The sequence below is a fragment of the Diabrotica undecimpunctata genome, chromosome 8 (genome assembly GCF_040954645.1).
Source record: "Diabrotica undecimpunctata isolate CICGRU chromosome 8, icDiaUnde3, whole genome shotgun sequence".
In the NCBI taxonomy this organism is placed as follows: Eukaryota; Metazoa; Arthropoda; class Insecta; order Coleoptera; family Chrysomelidae; genus Diabrotica; species Diabrotica undecimpunctata.
Window position 1 is genome coordinate 45748484 of NC_092810.1, and position 18769 is coordinate 45767252.

At 33.9% G+C, this 18769-nt stretch overlaps 1 protein-coding gene across 1 annotated transcript in view; it reads left to right on the forward strand.

The window, feature by feature from the left end:
* Positions 1-18769, forward strand: part of LOC140447506 (spatacsin) — a 92633-nt gene that overhangs the window by 7708 nt on the left and 66156 nt on the right. Inside the window, exons 3-6 of the mRNA XM_072540195.1 lie at positions 1605-1941; positions 8605-10466; positions 12239-12418; positions 17020-17672. Coding sequence (XP_072396296.1) covers positions 1605-1941; positions 8605-10466; positions 12239-12418; positions 17020-17672 — 3032 coding nt within the window. The remainder of the gene's footprint in view (positions 1-1604; positions 1942-8604; positions 10467-12238; positions 12419-17019; positions 17673-18769) is intronic.

Genomic DNA, 18769 nt, shown 5'->3' on the forward strand with positions numbered 1-18769 from the left:
TCTTTGTCTTTAGTGAGCGCCTTCGCGAAAAAGACGCTTGCTGTTCTTGTTCGCTTCTATTTCTGTCGCTTTGTCTCTCATCCTCATATTCCTCTATGTGTGTGTTGTTGACCGCTCTTCTATTTTCTCTTGGTCTCTCGGACCCGTATCGGTTTCCGCGATTTTCCGGTTCATTCGTTCTATTATTATTTCGGTTTTCCTGATATGTGCGAGTGTTGTTTCTATTCTGGTTCTCTCGATATCTGTTTTCGTTCCATTGCCGATTTCTTTGTTCATAATTTACTCTTCCGTTGTCTCTACTTTCGTTTTCCCTCCTCGGGACAAATTCTCTTCTTGTGTACTCTCTCCTAAAGTTTTGTCATCTATCTCTATAGTCTTGATTTTCTCGTTGTCTATAATTTTCTTGCGTTCTCCTCATTTTTCTTTCTCTTAATTTTGCTTCTCGTATTTGTAAGAATTGACATAAACTGTCAATATCTTTGTAGTTTTGTAGAGTTATGTGATCTTCTAAGGTATCTTCAAAATGTCTGGCTATTAGTTCCACTAGCTGTTCGGACGAATAGTTGTAATGTAAGTGTCTTGCATTGTTGTATAGTTGTAGGGCATATGTTTTTTCTGATATACCCATACTATCCTGGTATCTCCCATTTTGTAATTCCTTGTTTATCTCTATCTGTTGTATTTTTCCCCAGAAATAATTCAGAAATTTTTGTTCAAATGTTTGCCAATTTTGTAATTCTTCTTCTTTGCTATCAAACCATAAACTTGCCTCATCTTTAAGATGGTTCCTTATCGTTTCCTTTGCTGTTTCGTAATTACCGATAGGTCGTACTTTCTTTTTTAAATTGTTAATGAAAATTACTGGGTGTAATTTTTTTTCGTCCCCGCCAAACTGTATTTTCGCTTCGCTTGTTCCATGGATGATAACTTCTTTTCTCTCTACTCCTCTTAGTTCAATTTCTGCCATTTGTTTTTCATTTTGCTTTAATCTCCTTTCTACTTCTTTCCTGTCTTCTTTTGTCCTCCTTGGGAAAGAAAAAGTATGACAATATATATATATATATATATATATATATATATATATATATATATATATATATATATATATATTTTTCTTTTTAATTTACTGAAAATTAAGGAGGAAAAATAGATCATAAATTTTTTTAGATGGTATGCATTTTCTATTTTAAATTGAAATTGTATTGAAATGTATAGTGAATGCACATTTCTTTTATCAATTACGACAGCTGTATTAATTTCTAAAGAATTTTCTCCAATCATAATATTGTATGCAAGTCTTAGATAAAGAAATAAATATGCATAGAAATAAATATATATTTATTTATTTAATTCTATAATAATATTTTTACTTTTTTCTCAAAATACTGTAAATTTGCAAATTTTCAAATAGGTATACTATTTATAGTATATCATTGTTTTGATATTTTGTACTTATAGATACAATACTCAGCTAGAATATTAATAATCATATAGCAATAATCAGCTTTTTGACAATAATTGTTTTGAAAGAAAAAACAGTTTTTGTTTAATAAAAAATAAATCTTAAAAGAAAGTAATGTACTAACATATTTGTTCTCTTTTAGGTATTCATTTGGGTTAAAGAACTATTGGACCGTAAGCAGATTTTTCGTGTCTCACACATATTGACCAATATTGGAGTAGATCCTCAAGAGGAATTATCAAAAGTTTTTTGTTCTACTACCAACATAGAATTGAGGGAATATATTGGAAATCACCTAAAATCCCATAACAAGTTGGATGAAAATTTACAACAGCTCTGGCATTTTCTTGACGTCATATTAAAAAATAATGTTCTTATCTCTAAATGGAAATTGACTGAAAGTAGTATTGATTGTTTAAATAAGCAAGAACATGAATGGAAATCTCAAATAGCTTCCAAACTATTTTTAAGGACACATGGTAATTAATGTTTTCATTTTTAGCTGTAAAACTCATATATTTAAAGATATGAGCTCCTTCCCATATTAGTTGGCCCAACGTTAGATTGATAAAATAATTAAATTTTAGAGAACAAAAATAAAAGCACAGCAAAAATTTTAGAAGTTTTAATGCATTGAACAACATTTTTGAATTTCCTAATTATATAAAATATTTTAAAACGTAATTAGAACTATTGATTAAACAGAGTATTTAAAAAGCGCATAGAATATGTCATATTAACAAAAAAAAAAATGTTAAACTTTACCACTGAGTTACATCCCCTTTATTTTTAATGACATCCACAATTCTTCGAGGCATAGTTTTTAACAAGTTCTGATAAAATTCTAATGTAAACGAATCCCATATTGCTTGTAATTTTTCCTTCAATTCGTTGACCTGGCAGGATGTTTTCTTAAAGCTTTGTTCATTTCGCGCCACAAAGTCTATCAGGGACAAGTCGGGATTGTTAGAAACCCATTCCAGAAGTGGTATGCCGTGGTCTTCAATCTATTTTAAACTCTTTTTTGAGGTATGACAACCTGCGTCGTCCTGTTGGAAGACAAAATCTTCCGCTGATGTTAAACGGTATTCCATAATCGGCAAAAGAGATTCTTCTAAAATATTCAAATATTTGTCTGTATTTACAATCCCATCGATAAAATGTAACTTTCCCACACCTTTAGATGACATGCTGCCCCAGATCATGACAGATGCAGGAAATTTGACTTTTCTCTTCAGACAGTTGGGATGGAAAGCTTCATTTTTCCTGCGAATGGCGCGACTCCTACTGTCTCTCCAACACACACTTCAAATCTGGAATCATCACTCCATTGTATTGAATCCCATTGCCACTGAGTCCAATATTTATGCTCTTTTGACCATCTTAGTCTATTTTTCTTTTGTTGTTATTTTAAAAGTGGCTTTTCCTTAGCCTAAAATAAAATGATATTTATTAAAAACAATTCGGACTATTTTTTTTTAACTATAAAACTTACTTTGTAAGTACCAAATCCTAATTTGTGGGCCTCTCGGTGACATATTGATCTATAAACGTGCCTTTAATAACGTTACTCCATAAAAAGCTTAACTCCATATAATTTGCTCGTCGATTTTTCACTATAATGCGTCTTAATGCCATTCGGTCTGCTTCAGTTATTTTACTTTTTCAGACCTAACCTGTAGTTTTGTATCTTCTGACTATATTTCTTATACTACAGTGTGACAATTGCAACATATTCGAATTTGATTTTCCAGAATTAAAAAATGTAAAAATGATTGAACAAATTTCCTCATCAATAACTTTACCTCGACCCATTGTTCAGTCCACAAACGAGAAAAAGGTTTACAATACTACAAAATAATTTGACGTTACTGACAATATTATTGTTTTGATGTCATTTTTACATAACTACCTCTGGATTTAACTTAATAATTATGAAAAAATCAACATATGTTGACATAAGTGAATGCATAGCCAAGTTTAGTGAATTTTTTTTTATTGTTGAAAATAAATAAAAAACCATAAGGGTAATGTTTTTAATAAATGTTAATAAAAATGCCATATTAATTAATATGAGAACTTATAAAAACATGCAGAGTATAATTTGTTTATGGTAATTGACTTAAACTGTAAATTCGTAGGTGGGCCAACTGACATGGGAAGGGGCTTGTACATGTCAACTTTTTTGTATGAAAAAGTCAGTAGGTCTCTAACTAGAATTCACGTTTGTAGAAAGATATTACTTGCCCTTTGTTCCTTTATTTAATTAGCTTGATTTCATCCCTATCAGTCTACTTCTCTGACATTCTGGTGAGTTTTGATGTACCGTCTTTATTTACCATTGATCTGGTTGGTCATGCAAAAAACTGGCTTCTATATATTTTTGTCAGACAATTATTAGGCAGTTTCTTCAGACAAATATCTCGATTCCTAATGAACTTCTCTGTTTCTCCTGTTATTGCTGCTATGTTCCATCTGGTAGTGACAAAAATCGAGCAGGCAATTTCGGTTGAAGAACTACTAGCCAGCCTTCAGGAAATTAACTTCCGATTCACCCTCATCTACCGAATAATCGCAAAAAAGGACAATAAACCCACTCGTCTAGTCCGAACTTTCCTCGATTCAGAGAAACACTTTCCGGAAGTTTTTTCTAACTGAATTTGCATAGACGGCTTGATAAGGGGCTGTAAAGCTCCACATTCTGCTACTATCACCCGCTCCTCCACTAAATACTGCAACTGTTGCTGTCAGAATGGTCACGAAATTTTAGAATGTCAAAAGAGATAAAATATTGTAGCATATACCGTCAACTGTTCAGCTATCGGTAGAAAACGAGAACTCGTCAAACACCTTTTATTCACTGCAGACATGCAAGTCTTGTCTCTTACTGATACCTTTCTTAAAACCTCACCAAACTTCTCAGGATGCACTTATACTGGGCCAGTCATGAGAATGGCATACTTAGTCACAAAAGTATCCCATCTTCACCTCACATTATCCCTTCCCCTTATCAAATTACCTCAATTAATCTTCAACTAGAAAACGAAACAATCACGATAATCTCGTACTATAAGCATCCAGCTGAACCCCTCTCTGAGCCGCTGATCGAGTTTTTATCCTCTCTTGACAAGGTGGTTTTAATGGCAGACATACCAATTCGCTGATAACACCATAAATTGTCATGGCAGACTACTCTAAGACAGTGATTTGATAACATCAGATCATCTAATAAAGTTAATTAGACTATTTCAAGAGTTCATCAGCCAAAACCTCCATAAGTTAGTTAATTTGTCAATAATTAACCAAATTGACACAGGTATTTCAGAAATTAAAAGCTTCTTCAAGAAGCTTTCCCCTTAGCTATTCCAAAAATCAAGTATGGTATACTTCAACACTTCCACATAGAGTTCTCGCTAAAATCTAAGTAAAGCGCAGACTAATCAGAGAGTATAAAAGATCTGGAGATCATTTAAAAACAGGATGTAACCGTCTCTCGATATCAATCAGACTGGATATTAACAAACTGAAACACGAACAGTGGATGCGAGTTACCACCGACCTGGACTACCGAGATTGTGGAAAATTCTGGAATAAATTCAAAATCCTAAATAGACAAAAAAGTCACTCACACATCCGAGTAAACAATGTCATTTTTAATGCCGACGCTTTCAAAAACTCAGTTCAGAACGCCTTCATAACCCCAGATAACCCAAACTTTAAACAGCGATTTAGACAGGAATGAGTGTGGAAGACATACTTTACAGGAGTCGACTATCATCCGATGGAGGCCCCAGTACAAGAGAACACCGTCAGGCAGATTTATAACTTCTTATAATCCCTAAACCAGGGCAACCAAGAACCAGCACAAAATCCTACTGACCTATTTCTCTTCTAACCACTTAAAGTAAAGTCTACCAGAGAATCGTTAGGGAAAGACTTTTAGTCTTTCTAGAACAATTCCATATCATCCCATATTTCCAATTCAACTTCAAAGCTGGACACTCTACCCATAATGCATTGATTGAAGCAGCAACTTTCCTATCCAATCCATCAATGAGCATCGCCTATTCGCAATAGGCATTTTATTAGATGTCCTAGAATGAAGGCATTCGATCAAGTCTGGCATGTAGGCTTGATTGATAAACTCCACCAAGCTGGACTGTCGATTCATTTTCTAAAAACTTCTGAAAGTGTTTCAAAAAATAATTTTTCCGTTACTTAATTTCTATTTCTAAAAATAATCTATTTCTAGCTTTCTATTTCATTTCTAAAAATAATGAATTCCTATCTCTCCAATCGGGAAGTTTAAGTCGAAGTTAAACACAAATTTTCTACACCCTTCCTTCCATAGGCTGTAGTCCCCCAGGACTCAATTCTAGCAGCAGTATTATACACGATCCACAAAAGTGACCTTTGTTTTCCCAACAAAAGATCCGACAGGATCCAACAATAGATCCCACAAGATCTATTGGTGGGACGCTGGTGGCACTCTATATGGCGACTGCACTCCGCAAGTAGGTACCGCTTATCTTATTCCAAGAGATCGGTCTGTGTATGACAGGGCCCAAGCACAACTAGACAAAATAGTCAAATGGTGTAATAAATGGAGAGTCACACATAACCCTGCTAAAACGCAGCTAATTCTGTTTGTATATCCTGGCTCAACTCGACATGTAGAGGATGAGAACCATATCGTGCTCAATGGGGAAAGGCTTTACTTCAGACCGTCGGTGTCCTATCTGAGTATTGAATTTAGCAAAACCCTCAGCTGAGACATTTATATTAAAAACACCCTGAATGGGTTAAGAAGAATGTGGTAAACTTTTCTTTTTCACTGAAAGGAGAATCATGAACAAAAATTTCCACGCTTTCCAATCATTTATCCATTCATCCATCAACTTGCCAACATCCCACAATAAAATGTCGAATTCGGTCTCTCAGCAAGAGATGTGTGCTAAGAACCATAGAGAGCTCCAATGCCAGAGCAAAAGAGGTTCTAAAAACTCCCTGCCACCGGAACGCCGAGGGCACGTTCCCGCCAGATTTTCTAAGCAAAAAGTTACATTCCTGCCAGCTAAGCATCTCAACTTAGCGGGCCACGAACTTCCTGATGAGTAATATGGCGTCCTGGAAACTATTTATCTAAAAATCGCAGGTAACAATTTGCAAAGCCAAAAACGCTGAATCCAAGAACCGTTCCTTAATCTTATATACCTGGTATAATGGTAACACTGAGAAAGTCCTCCACTGGGCAACAAGGATAATCTACTCCTTCCTACCTTCTACTCTTATAAAGCTAACGTCACTCAACCCCCACTCCAGACTCTCGCAAGAAAAAAAAAGAGCAGGCATTCCTTGAAGAGGCCAAAACCTAAACGAGTTTATGAAAGCATTATCATCGAAATCATAAAAACTAGTGTCCAGACAAAATCTGAATCCAAGAGCACAAAAGATGCATGCTTTCTGGTGATTAAAAAATTTGAGAATATACGTTATCAGGTTATTTTTATTAACAGTCTCGTCGATTTAAGCCAACTGCCTTTATATTCAAAATATATTTTTTAAACTCATTAACTTGTTCCAAGTAAAAATCTTGGAATCACTTATTTGGTTCCACTAAGCGTTCTACTGGGTGTTCTGTTATTATCCATTCTTACAAGGTGAACTGTCGAGCGCAATCTTTCTAGTTTTGCATTATTTGCTAGAGGGTTCTTTGTAATATTGGTATATCTCGTGGTTGAACCTTATTCTCCACATACCATTGTCGTAAATGGGTCCCAATATCCTTTCTTTCAAAAATATTATTAATAAGGTTTATTGTCTTTTCTGTCATGGTCCATGTTTCTACGCCATATGTTGGTATTGGTCGTATGAAGGATTTATATATTTTGAACTTTCCTTCCCTGTGGATGTCTTTGGATTCAAACACATGTGACAGGTAGAAGTATGCTTTGTTAGCAAGCATTATCCTAATATTGTTCTGAAGCTAATGTTTGTATTTTGAGAACGATTTCCGAAGTGGAAATTGAAACGTCAATAAACGTATTTAACCTTTAATTGTGGCTTATTCCCAGTTAAATAGTAATTAAGCATTATCCTTTTCCGTATTTCCTCCTCCTCGCTGCCGCCCTCAGTTATCTGTACGCCCAGGTATGTGAGTTGTTTTACTACTTCAATATTTGCGTTGTCTATTGTCCAATTTTGCAAGTTTCTTTGGTATGGTTTCAATGGTAATTTCAAAAAAACACACACCAGTTATAAACATACACTAGTATGTTTATAACTGGTGTGTGTTTTAACGGCTATGTTTATAACGGGTATGTTTATAACGGCCTTAAGGTAAATGTAAAAAAAACCAAAACAATGGTAATTTCAAAAAAACACACACCAGTTATAAACATACTAGTCAACAACAATCTAGTTGAACAAGTGAAACAGTTTAAGTATCTGGGCTATTGGATACATGAAACCTAAGACCAAGAACAAGAGGTTAAATGTAGAATAGAAAAGGCAAGAAACACCTTCTTAACGATGCGACAGTTACTCACTACCCGTAATCTTGATTTGTCCCTACGATATCGCATGATAAAGTGTTATGTATATAGTGTACTATTACACGGCGTGGAAGCTTGGACGTTAACAGTCAGACCGCGTTAGAAATGAAGAAGTTTTAAGGCGTATGAATAGAGAACGCGAACTCACAGAAATTGTCAAGAAGCGTAAAACTTCTTATCTTGGACACATATTTAGACACGACAGGTATAACTTCCTTCAGCTTATTATAGAAGGGAAAATAGAAGGCAGACGCGGCCCGGGTAGACGACAAATGACCTGGCTGCGCAACATCAAAGATTGGACAGGATTAGACTTTCAAAGTTTAATAAGGAAAGTCCAAAATAGGGAAGACTTTGCAGAGGTCATCGCCCAACCTTCGCTAAGAACACGGCACCTAAAGAAGAATTGTCAAATTTTGCAAGTTTATTTATTTCCTTGTTTGTATTAAGGCTTTAGTTTTATCTACGTTGACGGCTAGCCCTATTTCTTTCACATTTTGTTCATGCTCCACATAAAGTTTTGTAATATCTCTTGTGATTCGTCCCGTCAAGTAAGCCAACGATTTTAGTTTTATTTTTTCTTTTCAGATATATCTCTAATAGCCTTTATGACCAGAGAAGCTCTATGGAAACAACTTCTGGCCTACAACGACATAAAGTTACTTAAGATCTGGATCAATGTACACTACAATGAGACCCATGACAATTTTGATGTCTCTGAAAACTTACTGAAGGTCTTTAAAAAGTTTTCCATCACCAATGAAATGATTAACCAGCTGAATTCAAGCGAAACATCGACAAATACATCAAATGTAATTTTAAATGATTTAAGTCAATTTGGCATTTTTTGTCATAAGGACTTAGACAATTTTTCGAACATTGTATATAGATTGTACCAATCGAATCACATACAAAATACTTTTCAGATCATACGAAAGTATACATCTAATATTTCCGAGCACCAATTTTTACATTTACTTGTGGACCATTGTATTAAAAACAATTTGCACGTTGTTTTGAGTGCTTGTGTTGAAAATTTCGACATTTTTGAAGACGTGGTAGATAAAAACCGACACCTGGACCTTATTTTAGATTTTAGAAAATTGACTCAACAATTAACGGAACAAAACATAAAAAACAACATATTTAAAGTATCAACGTTTTTGAGCAGCAACTTGGAAAAGTATTTTAACAAAAATCCCTTAATTATGTTGTCTCTCATATTTTTTACAGAAAACGTTAACGTAGAAAGTATACTCGGCGAGAAAGTTTTTCAAATTAATGATGTAGTATTGAAGGAATCTGTTGAAAATTTACCGAAAAAATTGAAGTATTTAAACGCAATAGTAAATCGAAAAGATCTTATTTTAAGTAAGAAAATAACTTTTTACGATCTGTTACAGAAACATTATAAAGTGGACGTTAGAAAATTGTATGCATTTCAGTTTGAAAACAAGTCTTTACCAGATTTTAACAACATTGAACTAAGGAATAAATTTGGATACTTAAAAAAGGTCAATTATTTATTTTATGTTAAACAGTTTAGACCAAGTATAGCTTCAAAATTATTTCTCATAAATCAATACGAGAACTTTAAGGGATTCCCGGAAGGAAACGTGAAGCAGGTACAGAAGAAAATTTATAAAACTGTTTTTAGGGATTTTACTAACAAAGAAATGACGTCTAGTTGTATAGCTTTTCTCGAAATGATAGGAGTTGATTCAAATTTTTTAAGGGTAGCAGCAAAATGTGCAAATATTTTATTAGAAAATGGTACAGACATGGATAGTATAAATAACATGTTTATGAACATCGAAAATAGTCCGTATACCATACTGTCCTTAATAGAACCGATAGTTATTAAAGCTATTGATTTTGATAAGTGTGTTGAAGGAAGTTATTTCGTCGAAGCCATGAAAACCTATGATATAGTGGTTAAATTCACCATCTACTTCGACCTTAAGCTACCAGAGATGTTTTTAAGATCTTGTGCTACTAATAACATGTGGTTGCCGTTTTTGATATTCGCACAGCTAAAAAACTATCCGATAGATCACCTCAAACCGATACTACAATCATTCAAGAATCCCAATCTTTTAGAACATCTCAACCATAGTGTTATTCATGATATTCAAGTGGACGATCAGAACGTGTTAATGCGTGAAAGAGATTCTAGGAATTTTTTTTTGTCAAGGATCGGTGTCAGGAAAAGTTTGGAAAATTTGAGTCACGGAGAATCTTTTTACAGTCTAAACTCTCAGTCAAGTTACGGAAGCAACAGCAGTTCAGGGGGATCGGATTTTCTGGAAATCGACATTTCTAATACGAAGGCAACGTTATTACAGACTTTGATAAGGTGTCATAATAGTACTGATCCACCGAGAGCTTTGTTACAAGCATGTCAATTGTATAAAAATCCATTATTGGCCATTTTTGCAACAAGTTATGAGGTAAGATACATTTTATGTAAGAAATATTGAACCATTTTATTTTAATTGCTTTTATTATAATCTAAGTATTACGTTCTCTTTTGTCGGTCTGCTACTACGTTTGTCTGGTCCTCTATTACAAACGTAGTAGAGGAAGACCATCTACACGTTGGGCTGACGCCATCAGGCGTATCACCAAAGATTGGCAACAAACAGCACAAAATCGCAAAGATTTGAGGAGTTTCAAGTTTAAGGGTGGCCTATGTCCAGCAGTGGACGTGATAAATGAAGGCTGGATGATGATGATGATGATGAAGTATTACGTTTAGGATAGTACTGTGCTTTGTTTAATAAGTGAAACTGTTTTCTTTTGACGTGTCTAAGCTAAATATTATGTTTATATGGGATAACCACAAGTGTTTGTAATGACAATTGCATTTTACATTTGTTTTGATGTGTCCAATTCGGAAATCGTTTTCCAAAATTTTTAAATTAAGAAATTATTCGATTTAATCTGTAAATATCTATAAATTGGGGCTGAGTGGCAACCAATTTGACAGTTAACTTATTGGGTACAAACGTTACCAAAAGCCCACAGTATAGTCGAGATATCTAGATGATGTGTTCTCCATATAGCCTCATTGGCCAGAAGTACTGAACAAATTTTTGATGGACATTAACTGTAAAGAAGAATCAATCCACTTCACCACGTAAAAAGAAAACAAAAACTCAATACCATTTCTAGGTATGTTAATCACAAAGAAGAATGCAGGATATGTAACTAAAGTCTACAGAAAACCAACAAATCTTTAAATTATCACTCAAACCATCAGAATATTTAGTTGATAGGAAAGTTTTTGGTGTTTTTAGTAAAAATAAAATAAATATTTACATTTATGTATTTACATTTATGCATACATGCGTATGCATAATATGTTGCATACCATTAAGACAGGTTTAAAAATTAAAAAGTAAAATTACCCATGATGGGTCTCTTGGTTCTTGAAGAGAAGTACAATATTAAGAACACCTAATTACATTTTAATCATATTTTTTTTTTTCTGTTCTCTATGTATCAGAGTTAAAACACACCATCAAAAGATGTCATAAACTAAGTTTTACTACCTTACTTAAATTTTAGAATGTATTTTGTCATTATATATTACATTTATGTTATTAATGTTGAGTGTCAAAGCTTTTTATAAATAATCTCGACGACTAGTATGTTGCAGTGACGAATTGTGATATTTTGTAAATATTTACATATTCTTTTTATTTATATTACAGTGTCTTGAAAAAGGAATAAAACAATTACTAAAGCTAGACAAAAGTCAAAAGAGTGTTTCTTTAACACTCAGTCAGAGAGTGTTTGTTTGTTTATATCGACAGTCACTAATATCCAGTATTTCTTTTATATATATATATATATATATATATATATATATATATATATATATATATATAAATAATATACAGATATAACAGATGTTAGTAACAAAAAGTTTAATTATTTATAGTCGAATTTGTGAAGTGATTCAGAATGTATCTGATATTATCCGCCTTACACCAAGTGTTTTAGACTTTGAAAAATGAATCACATTGAATTACTTAAATTTGAAAACATTAATTATATTTTTTCGCTGACAAATTGAGTGTTTCTAGAAATTAGAAATAAAGATTTAAATAAATTTAAAAGCTACTGTAATACATAATTCTCAATTATTATGGTATTGCTGCCATCATCATGGAATTATAAATAAACTAACTTATTATAAATAATAATCTTATTTTAGCCTGATTCCATCATCAATTGTTGGTTAACATGGTTGGCAGTATCTTGCAGTATCTACGAGATGTTCACCAATTTTGAGTCAGTTGCTTTAAATTCCCACTCAGTGGCAAATTTGCTTAACAATTGTATGAAGCATCGATTTCCGAAGACTTTGCTGCAAAGTTTTGAAATATTTATACCGGTAAGTAACAGCAAGATAATTCAAATTTCTATACTATACATTGAATGCCAATATCATACATAAACATATCACAAAACCAAAACTTCGATTCGAAGATGGACTAACAGATTATAGAAATTTAGCAAAGCCTTGACATGTGGTGTTATTGAAGAAGGTGGAAAATATCAGAGACACAACACGTAACAAACACGAAGAATTTAAGAAAGATGAAAAAAGAAAAAGAAATACTCAACACTAAAAGGAGAGAGAAAACTAGAAGCATTCGAAATGTGGGTGTACCGACGCATTCTTCGTATATCCTGGACCGAACATGTCACCAACACAGAGGTAATCCAAAGAATCGGAAAGGAGAAAGAAATCGTGAATACAATTAAACAAAGAAAGCTTGAATATCTAGGCCACATATTGAGACACGATAAGTACCGTCTACTGCAATTGATTGTCCAGGGAAAAATAGACAGTAAGCGAGGGCCAGGCAGGAGAAGACACTCGTGGCTCCAAAATCTGAGGAAGTGGTTCGGGCTCACATCGGTCGAACTATTCAGAAGCGCTGCAAATAAGATCAGAATTGCCATGTTAATAGCCAACGTTCGCAACGGACAGGGCACTTGAAGAAGAAGAAGAAGAAAAGGAGAGAAAAATGATCTACTTTAGTCACATACTAAGAAATGAAAAATATGAGTTAATGCGATTGGTTATACAAGAGAAAGTGGAAGGAAAAAGAGGACCGGGGAGACGACGCACGTCTTAGTTAAAAAATGTAAACCAGTGGAGTGGAAAACCAACAATAGAACTCTTGAGGACTGCTGCAGACAGAGTAAAATGGACCTTAAAATGTTTTAAGATAGTTTCATCCTTTCTCAATATTTTCGTAAACAAATTATCTGTATCATCAAAGATTATACAGAACTTGTAACTAAACGTAACAAGTTTTTATCAAAATTTATAGCAAAGAAAACACTACTTACATAAACTTTATTGACATTTAATACAGCTAAAGCCTAAGCAAACACAACCTAAATAATCTTTAACAATTCCCTCTCCCAAAAACACTTAATAAAGAGTATTTCCACACATATACATCTAATTACTTCTTCACAGCGACGAGGCATACTTAAAATCAAGCGGCGTATTTGGTCCTGATCAATTGCACCCCAAACTTCTCTCACCATAACTTCTATGTTGTCAAGAAAGACAGGTGGTGGTTGTCGGGTCCTGAGTTGGCGATCGATAATATCCCACAAATTCTCTATGATATTTAGATCAGGGCTGCAGGGTGGCCAGTTCATGGTTTGTATGTCCAAGTTCAACCTCGTCCAAATAATCACTATGCATTATATCAATGCATTAAAAGAAAATTATTTTCTATGTAAGGAGTAAATGAAACTACATGGTTAGACAAAATGTCTATAATATACCTTTCACTTGTTAAGGAACCTCTTCGTAAAGCAACAAGGTCCGTTCGCGCTGTACGAGATATTCCTCCTCAAACTATTACAGATCTTCCATAGAATAAAGTAATAGGTCACATGTTGCACTTGGCCGTCGAATAACTCTCGCACGTCTATCAGAGATATATAAGCAATAACTCGATTCATCATTTCTACTAATTTGAATATTATGAATATCTGCCACTTGTATTTGTAAATGTCTCATTGTGACAAAACGTTCTCTTATAGTACGAAATCGGATAAACTGATCTTGACGTGGTGTTTTGAGTCTACCTCTTCCGTGTCTACGCCGTCTCGTATGGTCGTTCGTTTCTCGAAAACGTTGAATTACTCCGACTCTCCAAGCAAATTCTCCAAGCATTCGTCTGCATCGATATATTGAAGTTTTAAAATAGCCACTATTTAGCATGCATAATACACGTGCACGTAAATAACACGTACTCGCCCGCTGTATGCTTGTGATTCCGGAAGGACGAAAAGCTATTTGTTTATTGCTTGTTAACTCATTGAAAACCAAAGTTTCTTCCATTTTTGTCAATAGTAAATTGCCGAAATAGGTTCAAACTTTCTATTTATGTGAGCCTTTAGAGAAAAATCCACCATGTAAAAAGTTATGAGGACTAAAAGTTAGACTAAGTCTTCGATTTCTCGACTTCAAAATTTGAATAACTTTTAAACTATAATATTTTTATATTTAACATATATAGCATTTTTAATCTATTTTTAACCGTACTTTACAACGGGACTAAACTTTATTTATAAAAAAAATTGTTTATAAAAATTGGTACAGTTTGTTTAGCAGTAAATGGTTGACTTCAATTAGTACCGACTATAAACATCCTGGGTTAACCGATAATAGTATAAAAGGCCCGCTTTCAGGTAAAATTTAAATATGTTTCCTGGTAAAATTTGTCAATCTTCATTTCTTAATGTTGATTTAATTGCGTACAATCCAAACTCATAATTTCATTAATACAGATAAGGCTTATATTGACGAAACTTTACTGATAAGAGGGTTTTTCGAATTCGATGGTCGTGCGCGACGGGTTTGCTAATCACCTTTTAAGTGGTTTTCAGGTATTTATATAATAAGTTTATGGAACTGAACACCAACCAGTATTTAAATACGAGTTCTTGATAAAATTTGTTTGTCTTGATGTATCACAGGAAGTGTTAAGTAGTATTACTCATTTTATTCATTACGTTTTCTATGATTATGTGGCGTCCGTGGGATAATAATAATGGGGCTTCTTCTAATGTTCCGGTAAAGAAGAAACATTTATCTGTAGATTCAAAGCAAATTGTAAAAACTATATACAGTACCTTACTTAAAAGAGGACTTGATACAACTTCCGCTACGAGTGAAATATGCGATTTGACGAAAATACCTCTGACCACAGTAAAAAGCATTACATCAAATCACATAGAAATAAGAAAAAAACGTAAAGATTCCAGTTTCACCAAATGTATGGACGAAGCCGATAAGGACTTGATACGTCGAAAAGTCTATACCATGTACGAAGAGCAACGCATACCTACATTAAGAGCTCTGAAGCAACGGATCAATCTTGACGAAACCAAATAAGCTGTAGCCTCACCAGCTTATGGAAAATTTTGAATAGTATGGGCTTTAGATATCGTATAATTGACAAAAGACAAGTAATTATGGAATCTCATAGATTACAAAAATGGCGTTATGAGTATATAACTTCGATAAGAAAATTCCGTTCTGAAAATCGTTCGATAATTTACCTCGACGAGACATGGTTTGAAACACATTCAATGCGACCTAAAGGATTTGCCGATTCCTCCGGTAAATGTAAGACAAAAACTCCATCAAATAAAGGGGAAAAAATAACGATTTTACATGCTGGATCAGAAAATGGTTGGATTCCAAATGCCCTGTGGCTATCTGCAAAGAATATTAAAGACTCCTACGTCGACTACCATGAAGATACAACGGCAGAATTTTTCGAAGGAGGGTTCAAAAATAATCTTATGCCAAACATTCCTCAGAATTGCGTGATAGTAATGGACAATGCAAGCTATCACAGTCGCCAACTAAGTAAGGCTCCAAACTCGAATAATACTAAATTGGAAATTCAAAATTACATGGAGACGAATGATGTGTATTTTGAAGAGTTTTACACCAAACAAGAGCTTTTAGAAATTTTAAAGGCATTTTCTATAAAAAAAAGTGTATGTTTATGATACATTGGCAGAGGAAATGGGACATTCAGTACTGCGGCTTCCACCCTATTATTGTATGTTTAATCCCATAGAACATATGTGGCACTAATTGAAGTCTAACGTGAGTTCACAAAATATTTCTCCAACGTTAAGTAGTACTGTTGTAGAGTTAATAAGAAAATGTGTCAATTATATTCTTCCAAGTAGTTGGAGAAATTCAGTCCGACACGTAATAAGTAAAGAAAATTCATATGTTCATGTAGATCATAATATAATTGAACCGATCATAATTAATTTAAATGAGGATAGCGATAGCGAAACAGAACTATGTGTGGAGTGATACTGTCATCAAATCTACAAATGTTACGATTAAAAAAAAAACGGTTTGTTTCAGAACCACACATTATTATTAATGTTTGTTTTTCTATAATCTTAGCAATTAAAATGGATTTAATTTATTTTAAAACTCATTTCAAAACAATAATTTCGGGTATATAAGCAATATATTATACATCCGTTTTTTTGTTTTTGTCGTCGTAATTATTGTAAATTTTGTGGATCCTTTGCTTTATTATAGGAGTACCGTCTAGTCAGTGTTAATTGTCAAAAGACCAACTTTGTCTACCTCGTTTGCTTATCGCTTCGGACCGGTCTTAATAATGGGCCAAGTCAATAATATTTACGACCGCGCTAGTTGAAGTCAACCATTTTCTGCTAAACAAACGTTACTACTTTTTGAGATGGGGGACCATTCGTATTCAGTGAATAATTTTACAAAAGATAGAATAGTTTTCAACTATCCACCCTTCCATGCATACGGAAAGGTACCCTGCTGCCGGATTACAGCTATTTATGAACTTTGACTAGGTACCTACTGAGATCTGATAGAATTGTATAAATTATTTTAGTTATTGTATATTATGTTATATAACGAATTCTCATTATTTCGTTTTATTGTAGGGTAACGCACTGAGATATTTTTTAGAATTTCTAAATTTGTGCTTAAATGGTGCTAGAGATACTACATTTCTCACATCAAAACTAGAAACTTTTAAATCGTGCGTAGGCCAGTCCAGAAGATTCAGTATCATCACCGATAACGACCATGAGATGACATATTTAACCAATAAAATCTGGCTAGAAAGTACAGCACTTGATCTACTGTCCTCGGCACTACAGTACAATATGAATTCATTTTATGAACAAATTCTTCTCATCGAACTCTTATCACAAATGAATTTAAAGGAGTTTATTCGTTGTCCAGATCTAAGTAATCTACTTGAGATTCTTAAAATCATACATGGTTCTAACAGTGATATTAGATTCGACATTGAAGCATTTTTACACGAAAAAGACGAACTTACGGCTGTAGATGACTGCTTGAAAGCTCTTTTAAACAATCATTTATTTGAAGCTGCTTTAAAAATAGCTAAAATCCAAGATATACCTGTTGATATTGTGTTAGTTAAGCAGTGGGAGTATAAATTCGAAAATCGCGACGGCAACGAAGTAGAATTTTGGTTGCAATGTAATAAAGAATTTGAATTACATAGTGTATCAGCAGATTGCGTTGTTGAATACTTTTTAAAGTATATAGAGAAAGTTGAAACCAAGTAAGTATTAATAAGTGATTATAAAAGGTGTCCCAAAATTTACGCAAGATTTGAATTGAATAGGCTGTTTTTTTTTCTTTAGATTGTAATTTTTTTATTTAATCCTGTATGAAATAGCATATTAGGTAGAAGGCCTCCTCGGCTTTGCCGGAATACGCACTCTTTTGTCAAAACTTTCCATGACTATTTTGCATAAATATGGCTGAATTTCATTGATACAGCTTTGAATTTCCTCTTTCAATATGCGAGTGGTTGTAGGCTTGTTGGCTAGACCTTTGACTTAAAATAACTATATAAGAAATCCAATAGTGTTAATCATCAAGATCATTGCAAATATGCGCATGTGCGGATGATGTTGCCATAATAAGCCGCAACAAAAGGGTATTAAGCGAAAAAGTTATAGAACTGAAACGAGAAGCTGCTACGTTTGGTCTATATATAAATGAAAGCAAAACAAAATATATGGAGTGCACAAAATCGAATCAACATGATAATCTGAAGGTAGACAACCATACCTACAAATATGCCTCCACTTTTCCCTACCTAGGCTCAATAATAAATGACAACACAGTCAAGAAATACAAGCCCGGATTCTTAGCGGTAATAAGTGCTTTTATGCATACAAAGATTTAATGAAAAGTAAGTTACTGAATCGTGAGTCTAAGCTTAGAATCTACAAAACAGTAATTAGACCAGTGGTCACATATGGATGTGAAACGTGGACCCTCTCAACCATTTGGACCAACCCAATGCAGCGATGGTTCGTGGAGAATTAAAATGAACCACGAGCTGGATGAACTAATGCAGAGCGCAGATATTGTTAGATTTGTAAAGTCACAAAGACTAAACTGGCTTGGTCACCTAGAAAGAATGCCAGATAATCGAGCTGTAAAAGTAGTCCAGAGATGGAAGCCCCAAGGAAACAGAACAAGAGGAAGGCCCCGTAAAAGATGGATAGACGACGTAGAGAGGGATCTTAAAAACCATGATCGCCAGGCAGTGGCGAAGGAAAGTATTTGACAGGGCAGATCGTAATTAGCTTCACAGACTTGCAAAGATTTAATAATGTCAGCAGCTATGCTGTACTTAACAACTAC